At 38.9% G+C, this 11,621-nt stretch overlaps 1 protein-coding gene across 1 annotated transcript in view; it reads left to right on the top strand.

The window, feature by feature from the left end:
- LOC115297644 (guanylate-binding protein 6-like) overlaps positions 1 to 11,621 on the top strand; it is a gene marked incomplete at its 5' end in the record, with an annotated part of 29,855 nt that overhangs the window by 14,340 nt on the left and 3,894 nt on the right. Inside the window, 2 exons of the mRNA XM_029945806.1 lie at positions 8,944 to 9,120; positions 11,062 to 11,075. Coding sequence (XP_029801666.1) covers positions 8,944 to 9,120; positions 11,062 to 11,075 — 191 coding nt within the window. The remainder of the gene's footprint in view (positions 1 to 8,943; positions 9,121 to 11,061; positions 11,076 to 11,621) is intronic.

Here is an 11,621-nt window from a genome sequence, read left to right as displayed (position 1 = left end):
GAGAAGAGAAAAAGTAGTTGAAGACATAATTGTAAAACAAAAAGACCCAGAACTTAAAGATTTGGAAAATTCTCAGGCTTTTCAAAAAATTACAAAAAATGTGTCCTCGGAAGAGAACAGAGAGGGTATAGTGGCAGATGAAATATTTGATAAGGAGATCACTGTGGGTATGAACCACAGATTTAATCAGCCATATCAGTGACAGGCCAGAATGGAAATGAGATTATACCAGCAGAAACACTACTAGCTAGAACTAAAGGAAACAGAAAGCAGTACGAAATTAAGAAAGACTATTGGACTTCTTAGTCCCAACAGAATGAACACAGAGCTCTTCTGCTGCTAATATGTGCTATTATTTCAGGAAAGAGAAGAAGGACCCTGAATGCAATTCACAGATAGCAGGATTGCCACTTTCACCACAGGTTTGGGGGACTTGGGACCAGGGCTGTCTCCACCTCGATTTCAAAGAGTGGGAACAATACCTAATGGAGGATCTGTAGAGGCATGACCCTCACTCCATAGAAATATAGGCACATGACCCCTGCCAGGCAGAGACACAGCCATGCAACCCCACCAGTGGATCCAGAAGCAGAACATCAAGAAAGAGGATTATTCTTGAGCCTTAAGATGTCATAGAATTTCCCATAGACTTGTTTGGGACTCTCACACCTTTCTTTTCCTAAATTTCCATTTTGGAACAGAATGTATATTTTTACTCTGTTCCACCATTGTACTTGGGGAGCATTTAACTTGTCTGGTCCCACAGGTTCAGAGCTGGAGAGTAATTTTGTCCCAGAATGAATCTCAACTTCAAATTTCACTCACATCTGATTTAGATGATATTTAGACAAGCCTTTGGACTTTCGAGTTTATGCTAGGATGAGTTAAGACTTTTGAGACTGTTGGGATGGAATGACTGTCTTTTGCACATGAGAAGGACATAAGTTGGGGTAGCCAAGGGTAAAATGCTATGGACTGGGGGAACCTGGGTGGTTGAGTTGGTTGAGTGACCAAATCTGGATATTGGCTCAGGTCATGATCTGGGTTGTGAACTCAAGGCCCAGGTTTGGCTCTGCCGCTGAGCATGGAGCCTACTTGGGATTCTCTATCACATTCTCCCTCTGTCCTCCCCGCCTAAAAAAACCATAAAAAACAAAAACAAATGCTATGGGCTGAATGTGTTTCCCCAAAATTCATATGTTGAAGCCTAAATCTCCAAAGTGATGGTATGTGGAGGTGGGGCCTTTTGGAGGTAGTTAGGTCATGAGGGTGGAGTCTTCATGAGTGGAATTAATGCACTTATAAAAACTGGATAAAACAGAATCTCTCTCTGCTCTCTGCCATGTGCAGATACAATGAAAAAACAGCTATCTGCAAACTCCACACTGGGCTCTCACCAGACACAGGATCTGCTGGAGCCTTGGTCTTGAACTTCCCAGCCTTCACAACTATGAGAAATAAATTTCTGTTGTTTAAGCTTCACCTATGGTGGGCTTTTTTTGTTTGTTTGTTTGTTTGTTTGTTATAACAGCCTGAAGTGGCTAAGACTCTTAACACCTAAGTCCTTGCTGTCTTGCTATATTTGGAATTGAGCTCAGTATTTCATCTTTGATATATCAGCCTTGATCCCTATTGCAATAGTCTTGAATAAAGCCCTCCTTAACATTATAACGAGTGTCAGAATAATGTTGCCTTTATATTCTGGTGCTGCAACTCAGATAAAGTGAACTTCATTATACCCCCAGAACTCTCACCTGAGAGACCTGGTAGACCTCTGTCTTCATTCCTGACTGATTGATCAGGGATCCTTTGGGGAGTCTGACTCCTGATCCAGTGTTCCAGATGATAGTCCACTAAAGCACAGTAAGGATAGATTTTGATTCTTAAGAGTCTGGGTGTACTCTTGAAACTGGGCTAGAACCCCAGCCTTCTTTTTTTACCATTGATTTAGAAAATGGTAGCTTTGTGGTTGACTGAAAACCCCCCTTCTCGAATCTCTGGTGACTACTTGCATCATAGAGGAGCCCTGGAACAAAAAGCTCCAAAATCACTGATTGGGACCTTGAGCCCCTCTTGGTCATCCCCAAATACAGTCCCCTAGATCCTTACACCTACTTGGTCAGAAGGATTAAAATCAACTATACGGACACAACAGATATTGGCAAAAATGTGGAGAAAAGGAAACTTGTGCACTGTTGGTGGGAATGCAAACCAGTGCAGCCACTGTGGAAAACAGTATGGGGGTCCTGAAAAAGTTAAAAATGTAACTAGCCTATGATCCCGCAATCACCCTACTGGGTATTTACTCAAAGAAAATGAAAACACTAATTCAAAAGGATACATGCACCTCTATGTTTACAGGAGCACTATATATAATAGGTAAGATACAGAAGTGGTCACATGTTCATCAGTTGATGGAGGCTAAAAAAGATGTCACAAACAACACAACACACAGACACTAATATTATTCAGCCATTAAAAAAAGAATGAAGTCTTGCCATTTGCAACAACATGGATGAAGGTAGAGAGTATCATGCTAAGTAAAATATGTCAGTCAGAGAAAGACAAATACTGCATGATTTTGTTTGGGAAACTGTATCTCTCCTTCTGTTCTGAATGATAGCCTTGCTGGATAGAATATTCTTGGCTGTGGAGTTTTCCCATTCAGCCCTTTGTATATATCATGCCACTCCTTTCTGACTTGGAAAGTTTCTGCTGAAAGCCTTACGGGGGCTGTTCCTTTTTATGTAATTGTCTTCTTTTTTCTTGTTGATTTTAATATTTCTCTTTATCCCCATATTTTAATTATGAAATGTTTTGATATGGATCTGCTTTTGTTGATTTTATTGGGGGTTATCTTTGTCTCTTGTGTCAGGATATGTTCTCTTCCCCAGATTAGGGAAGTTTTCAGCTATTATTTATTCAAATATACTCTCTATCCCCTTTCCTCCCTCTTCTTCTGGGACTCCTATAATACAAATGTTAATACATTGGATGGAGTCATTGAGTTTCTTAAGCCTGTTCTCATTTTGCATAATTTTATTTTCTCTCCTTTGTTCAGCTTGGTTACTTTCTGTTATTGTCTTCTAGGTCATCCATTCATCCTTTGCTTCTTCCAGCCTGCTGTTTATTCTACAGCCACGTCCCCTGTTCTTGAGGGTAATAGCTCTATGAAGAAGAGATTCTGTAGTGCCCCACAGTGTAGTGTCCCCTGTTCCTCGACGCCTGGTAGTTTGGGAGTATCTCCAATGTGTGCTATGTGCACTCTAATGTTGTGTTCTGGCTGCTTTATCCTTCAGGCCAGTCATCTGTAGGGGCTCTCTTTGGTCATCTCTAGGGGTTCTCTTTGCCTATTGTGGGCAGTGTTTAGTCCCTGGCCTAAATGTGATGCATTTTAACTAAGTGTGCTCTGGTCTGCTTGTGAAATGAGACTTGTCATGGCCACTGAAACCAAACGGTGTTGGCAGGGGTTTGAGCCAGTGTTCTGGGGAAGGGGACCTGCCTCGCTGAGACTGAGGTAAGCATGACTGGGAAGGGCAGTTCTTTCACAGCATGGGAGATTAGGCCTTGGTGTAAGCAACTTAGGTAAGAGTGTTGGCACTACACTAGTTCCCTCAGGTGGCTCTGTGTTTGTGGTGAGGGGCAGTGGAGGTAGATGGCCCCTGGCAGTACTTTGGTTCTCTGAGGGGTCTCTGTGTGAATGCTGCCTCTCTGGGACATGCTCTAAGATGAGTAACCAACCTGCCTACCATATGCCCCAGGCTCTCTTCCCATCACAGTTTTCACAATGTATGTTTGTGGGATGTTTACCCTGCTTCTTTCTCCAAGAGTAGCCCCAGTGTCTTCCAAGTCTCCCAGAGTCAAGCACACCAATCTTGAAAACTCCAGGCTTTGAGCCCCTACTCATAAAATTTGGGCCTTCTTATTTTCCAACCCAATTGCCTTGTGTATTTGTTTTCTTGTTTACTCCCTTGTGTGCTAGTCTCTCTCTTACCCTTCTCCAAGATCTTAGCTCCCTCCTCACTGCAGTGGCCACAGGCCATTTCTCTCCCAAGCTCTAGCTCCATACTTCCTACCTTCTTCAATTTTACCTCTTCTCTACTTTTCATATTAGACCTTGTTCTGCCAGTTTTCAAATCTATTTCAAGTTTTTAGGATGATGTGATAGTTATCTAGAATTCCCCATGAAGTCAAACCCCAGGTCCTCTTACTCTGCCACCATCTTTCCCTCACTCTCTTTGTTTTCATTTTGTTTAAACACTTTAAAATTTGTTTTGAGACTTGTTTGACCTCTATATAATAGAAATGTGTTGTTTAACATCCAGGTAGTTTTGGATTTTTCAGCTATCTTTGTGTTATTGGTTTCTAGTCTAATTTCATTGTGGTCTGAGACATACATCATAATGTTTCTATTCTCTTAAATCTGTTAAGGTATGATTTTATTCTTTTAAATCTGTTAAGGTATGCTTTTATGTGGTCTACTTTGATGAATGTTGCATGTGAGCTTGAGAAACATGTGTAGTCTGTTTTTGATAAAATATTCTATAAATGTAGATTATATCCTATTAGTTCAGAAATTTAGAAATTAATATACCCCATTAACAAAAGAAAGGAGAAAAATGATTGTCCAAAAGTTGCACAAAAAGGCTTTTACAAAATTGAATACCCCACCAAAAAAAAAAAAAACATATAAACAAGGAATAGAAGAAAAAAAGGGGACACCTGGGTGGCTCAGTTGGTTAACGGTCTAACGTCAGCTCAGGTCATGGTCTCACAGCTCGTGAGTTTGAGCCCCACATCAGGCTCTGTGCTGACAGATTGGAGCCTGGGGCCTGCTTCACATGGTGTCTCCATGTCTCTCTGCTGCTCTCCCACTCACACTCTTGTCTCTCTCTCTCTCTCTCTCAAAAATAAATAAACATGAAAAGAAAATAGTAATCCTGCATTTAAAAAATGAATAGAAGAAAGTTCTCAACATAATAAAACTCATGTGTGAAAAATCCACAGCTACATCAAACTTAATGATGCAGAACTGAAAGCTTTTCCTCTAAGATCAGAAATGAGGCAAGAATACCCATATTTATCACTTCTATTTAATATAGTATTAGAAGTTATAGCCAGTGCAGTAAGGTAATTAAAAGAAATAAATTGGTTCAAACTTGGAAGAAAAGAAGTAAATTCTTTCTTTCAAGAGAGGACATGATCTTACATCAGAAACCCATAACACCCCACCAAAAACCTATTCGAGCAAGTAAAACAAAGTCAGTAAAGTTGCAGGATACATAATCAGGTAACTCCAAAATTAACTACATTTCTGTATACTAACAAGGCAATCTTTAAATAAAATTAAGAAAACAATCCCATAGGGTGGCTGGGTGGCTCAGTCAGTTAAGCATCTGACTCTTGTTTTTGGCTTAGGCCATGATCTCATGGTTTGCAAGTTCAAGGCCCACATCAGTCTCTCTGCTATCAACACAGAATCTGCTCTGTCTGCTCCTCCTCATTCTGTCACTCTCAAAAATAAATAAACATTAAAAAATAAAACACCACAATTCCATTTGTAATAGGATCAGAAAGAATGAAACACTTAGAAATAAACTTAACCAAGAAGGTGAAAGACTTGTATGCTGCAAACTACAAATATTGCTTAAAGAAAATAAAGAGTAGCACCCAGGTGGTTCAATCGGTTGAACGTAAGACTCTTGATTTTGGCTCAGGTCATGGTCTCATGGTTCATGGGTTTGAGCCCTGCATTGGGCTCTGTGGTGACAGTGTAGAGTCTGCTTGGGATCCTCTCTCTCCCTCTCTGTCTGCCCCTCCCCTGCTCTTAATCTCTTTCTCTCTCAACATAGATAAATAAACTTTTAAGAAAGAAAATAAACAAAACATCAACAAAAGGAAATAAATAAATATATACTGTTTATAAATTGAAAGTTTTAATACTATTAAAATGTCAACACTACTAAAGCAATCTACAGATTTGATGCAATCCCTATCAAATTCTCAATGATGTGTTTTGCAGAAATAGAAAGACTCATCCTAAAATTCACAAGAATGTCAATGTATCACAAATAGAGCAAAAAAATCTTGAAAAAGAAGAACAAAGTTGCAGATATCATATTTTCTGATTTCAAAACTTACTACAAATCAGCAATAATCACAACGGTGTGGTAGTAGCCTAAGATAGACACATAGACCAATAGGATACAATGGAGAGTCCAGAAATAAACCCTCCCATATATAGTGAAATTATTTTTGATAGTAGTGTGAGGACCATTCAACAGGGAAAGCACAGTCTTCCAACAAACAGTACTGGGAAAAATGGATATTCACATGTCAAAGAATGAAGTTGGAACTTTACCTTCCACCATATTAAGAAATTAACTCAAAATGTATCAAAAAAATCTAAATGTTACAGCCAAAACTATAAAAACTTTTGGAAGAAAATGTAGGAGGAAAGCTTCATTATATTGGACTTGGCAATGACTTCTTGCACCAAAGGTATTGGCAACAAATAAAAAAATAAATAAATTAGACTTTATTAAAATACAAAAAACTTTTCTTCATCAAGGACACTATCAAGAGGGTAAAAAACCATTCACAGAACGGTAGAAAATATTTTTAGGGGTGCCTGGCTGGCTCAGTTGGTTAAGTATACGACTTCAGCTCAAGTCAGTATATCACGGTTTGTGAGTTCAAGCCCTGTGTTGGGCTCTGTGCTGACAGCTCAGAGCCTGGGGCCTGCTTCAGATTCTGTGTCTTCTTCTCTCTCTGCCCCTCCCCCACTTGTGCTCTGTCTCTATCTCTCAAAAATAAATGCAAAAAAATTGTTTTAAATAAAGAAAATATTTTAAAATCATGAATTTGAGAAGAGAATAATATTTAGAATAAGTAAAGAACTCCTACGACACAACAACAAAAACAGCCCGGTTCAAAATTGGGCGAGGACTTGAATAGCCTTTCTCGAAATAATACATACAAATGACCAATAAGCACATGAAAAGATGCTCAACATCATTAATCATTAGGGAAATGCAAGTCAAAATCACAATGAAATACCTTTCATACCCATTAAAATGGCTACTATTAAAAAAAAAAAAGGAAAACAAGTTTTGGTAAGGATGTTGAGTGATTTGAACCCTTGTACATTACTGTGGCAACGTTAAATGGCACAGCTGCTTTGGAAAACAGCATGGCAGTTCCACAGATCATTAAATACAAAATTACAATTTGATCCACTGTAGTGCGCCCGCAGGCGTCACAGAAGCAGGGACGCGAAGCTAAGGAAATGAGGAAAAGAAGAGAGAATCAAAGGATGGGAACTGGAGGGACAACATGAGTGATGCCCTTGTTGACACTTTATTTCTCACATGCAAGTAGTTTTATACAAACAGCCACCGCTAGAGAAGGCTTTTTTCTAGACAAAACATTTTCTGTTCTCACAGTTATTGTTGCAACATTTTCCTGGGAACTTTACACTCTCTCCTTTTGTTATTATAAGAGTGCCAAACCATGAAGGACATTTGTACAATAACATCTTAACTCAAGAAGCTTGAAGGACATCGGTGCAATAACATCTTAACTCAAGTGAATTAACCTCTGAGGAACTGGATCAGCCACAAGGGTTGTGAGGGCATGAAAGCTTTGCTCGATCGCACTCCCCTTACTGGCTCCTCGCTGCTGCTTCCCACAATCCACCAAATCCACTTCCAGTTATAGATCCAAAACAACTGAAAGCCAGAACTTGCCTGTACACCACTGTTCATAGCAACATTATTCACAATAGCCAAAAACTGAAAACAACTCAATTGTTCATCAACAGATGAGTAGAAAACGTAGTGTATATGTTCCATGGAATAATATTTAGCCTTAAAAGGGATGAAATTCTGACGCCTGCTACAACATAGATAAACCTAGGGACATTACACTAAGTGAGATGAGCCATTCACAAAAGGACAACTACCAAATGGTGTTATATATAAGAAGTATCTAGAGAAGTTAAATTTATAGAAACAGAAAGATAACCAGTGATTACCAGGAGACTGGGGAGAGGCAAATGTGGACTTATTTGTTTAATGGATACAGTTTCAGAGTTTTGGTTTGGGATAATGAAAAATTGCTAGAGACAGATTGTGGTGATGACTCCATCACAGTGTGGATATACTGAATTCTGCTAGGTTGCACACCTAAAAATAGTTAAAATGCTATATTTTGTGTTATGTATACTTCACCACATTAAAAGAATTTTAATATTTCAAATGGAAGGAAAATAGAAATTGATAGTTTCTGCCTTTTATATATTAATGGACAATCAAGAGGACAAAGAGATATTGAGACCTCTCTTCATCAGACTATTTCAAGGAAGGATTTCATACATTCACATCTGATCAGGGACTTTACCTGACTCATCAACTAGGTCAAGAATGGGCCCCATATTCAGTCCAGCATGGGATAAGTAGGCACAAAAAAGTCATCAGGGGAAGAAAATCATAAAATCATATTCCCTGAAGTGAGAGGGATTTCATTCAAATAGCAATGTTGATAAAGGAAGCCATGCTTCCAAGAAAAATGATGCTAGGGAGAACATTCCAGAATTGATCATCAGTTATGGGGACAGTCATGGAAACAGAAGCCACTATAGTTTCTTAAAGCGTAATCCATTTGTAGTGGTGATAGAGGAGCTGAGACCACAAGCAAGGGCTTATTAAGCAACTCAGGGCTAAGTAACTGCATGGAGAAGCAACAATCTAAGGCTGGAGAGACAAGTGACAAGGTGATGATAAAAAGCCCAGAGGACTGCGCCTCACTGCAGAAAACATGACGCAGGACCTATCTTATGAGCCTTGGAACAATGGAGTGGATGAGCAAGGCACCACTTGAAATATACAAGATGAAGGAGAAACTCACATTGTCCTTTCTTCCCTACTCACAATTTTCATCTAGTGCCTCTTACATCAGCTAAATCTAGCAGGAAGCTGGCAGAAAGGAGAAATAGGATATGGTGCTGCAGGGGTCATTTCCACTGCATTAGAAAGCAGCAGGAAAGGGAACAGGATGGATCTCAGGGCCAAGAGGAGAAGACCAACATCAATGTCTACCCCAGATATTGGTGTTAGACAGGTGAAGTGTCTATGACAAAAAGGGCTGAGAAAAACTTGAGCTCATTTTTAACAAGTATAGTTACTTCTGATAATCATCACACCTAAGTTGGAAAGCCACTTTGAATGTTTACTTAAGGTCAGAAATCTTTTGCACTAGGCTTACTCTGGGATTCTGGCTTTGGTGCTACAAAGCCTGAGCCCTGCTCAGTGAAAGAATTCACACATTGTAAATTCTTCCACAATTCTTGATAACCTGCTTCACCAAATCCAGTTATCAAGAGCCTCGCATCCTACTATTGATGCAATCTTGTTACTTGGGAACTGTGATTGGTTCCATTGGATCCAAGAACACTACATTTTCAGCATAAGTGTTTAACTTTTTCATTAAGGGTAATAGGAGAGGTATTTATTACCCTTTGAAATGATAAACAAATGCTATACTTATTCATTCATGCAACCATTCATCTACTTATTCATTCTTTCATCCTGGGCTTTACTGTGCTTTAATGTTATTGTATTTGGTCCTTAGGAGTCAGTTCTATTTCCTGAAGAAAGAAGCAATTATATTTTCAAGCAATATGAACTGCATTGAAGCTAAACTTAAAGTCAGAGTATGGTTTCTCCTCTTTGTCTTAATCATTATATAGAAAAAATGTGTATATATACACACATATATTTGTAGCATGTATTACTGCCTAAATAACACTTTGTAAGGCCCTTATAGAGTGTAAGCTATATGAGGACAAAATCTTTGCTTTTTTTCTTCACAGAACCTAAAACAATGCAGAATAGGAGTTTAGTAAACAGTGCAAATTATTAAAACTAAGTATTCCTTAATGAGATTAGAATAAATGAATACATTGTTAAGTACTTTTGAAAGCCTGTTTCTTTATTTTCAAGTGATACATGGTTAATGCTTATTAAAAAGACAAGAAAACAATATTTCAAAGCGATGTATGCACTTGCATATTCATTACAGCCTTACTCACAATAGCCAAGATGTGGAAACAACTTAAATGAACTTCAGTGGATGAATGCATTAAAAAGATGTGATAGATACACACAATGGAATATCATTCAGCCATAGTAAGAGAGGATATCCTGCCATTTGCCACAACATGGATGGACCTTGAACACATTATGCCAAATGATATAAGTCAGACAGAGAAAGACAAGTATTGTGTGATACAACTTATACAGGGAAAAGCAAGTCTTTTTCTATTTGTTCTTCAATTCAGGGTGTTCTCTATACACAGGGTGTATCCATGGCATTAGAACATCTGTTTAATTCAAATGAGAACAGATATTTCTATAAAATAGCTTGCTTCTTCATTCAACCATACCATTTATTGACCACATATTCATTATTGTACATTTCTTTCTTGACAAGGCAAAGACGTTCCTCATTCTGAACACTGGAAGTCACAGCTAGATGGAACAATTTAAAATCTTCAGCGAAGGTTGTTTACATCCTCACAGAGACACAAGGATTGTAATACACAAGTCACAGAGTAGGAGACTTCACCAGAAAAGTTTGTTTTGTTCTGCTAGCCTTTAAATCATCCTAGAGACCTTAATCTGGTCTAAAATCCAAACTATCTATTATCTCAGACCTTTGTTCATAGAATTCTGGCAATTGAAAACAATCATGAAAAAACCCAGAAAATAATAAAGAGAAATGTCAACACTTAGTACATTCTGTGCTTAAGCGTACTTTGAGGAGATGTACAGAAAAATGTGTAATGGTTCTTGTTCTCAGATGAACTTTTACTCTTAAGTGAAAACCAATACTAGACTCCAATTAGTTGCCCCTGGGCCAGGACTGTATTGAATACCTGGATCCCATGTGCCCCTATTTTAACAGGGAGACTGTGGTATCTTCTGGTATCTGGACATCACTACCAACTTGGATCCTGATTACAAGAGTCCTTAAAATGTTTCGGCATTCCCATTTCTCCAGGACACAAATACGAGGTAAATGGCCAGAGATCCCCCAGAGGGAGAAATGGGAAAGCCATGATCATCTATCCTTATCCCAGAGTAGCCTGGTCCTTTGCCTTGGGATTCTGCTCTCCCTTCCAGGTGTTAGGGATTTATGGTCTGAAATTGGCTCAAATCAAGGCTAGGGATAGTGACATTTTATGAAGGCCACCACTCAGCCTCTTGATAAACATCCCTGATTCTGTTTCATTATTTTCTCCCCATCCCTTTTGATTTTATAGATGCCCTGTGCTATTCACCTTCTTCAGAATTTTCTCTGGTCATCCCCATCTGGTTATCACTCCAACCATGTTAAAGATTAAATGTTTGTGTTCTCCCAGAATTCATTTGATGAAATCCTAACCCCCAATGTCCCAATGTGGACATTGAAATAGAAGCTTTTGGGAAGCAATGAAGTAGTGAGAGCAGGGCCTCATGAAGTCTGATTAGTGCCCTTCTAAACAAAGTCACGAGAGCACTTTCTCCTCTTCCATCATGTGAGGAGGCAGCAAAAAAGTAGCCATCTATAAAATAGGAAGA

This window comes from Suricata suricatta, chromosome 8 (assembly GCF_006229205.1).
Source record: "Suricata suricatta isolate VVHF042 chromosome 8, meerkat_22Aug2017_6uvM2_HiC, whole genome shotgun sequence".
NCBI lineage: Eukaryota > Metazoa > Chordata > Mammalia > Carnivora > Herpestidae > Suricata > Suricata suricatta.
The sequence above is the reverse complement of the archived record's forward strand: the minus strand, read 5'-3'. Positions and strand labels throughout refer to the sequence as shown.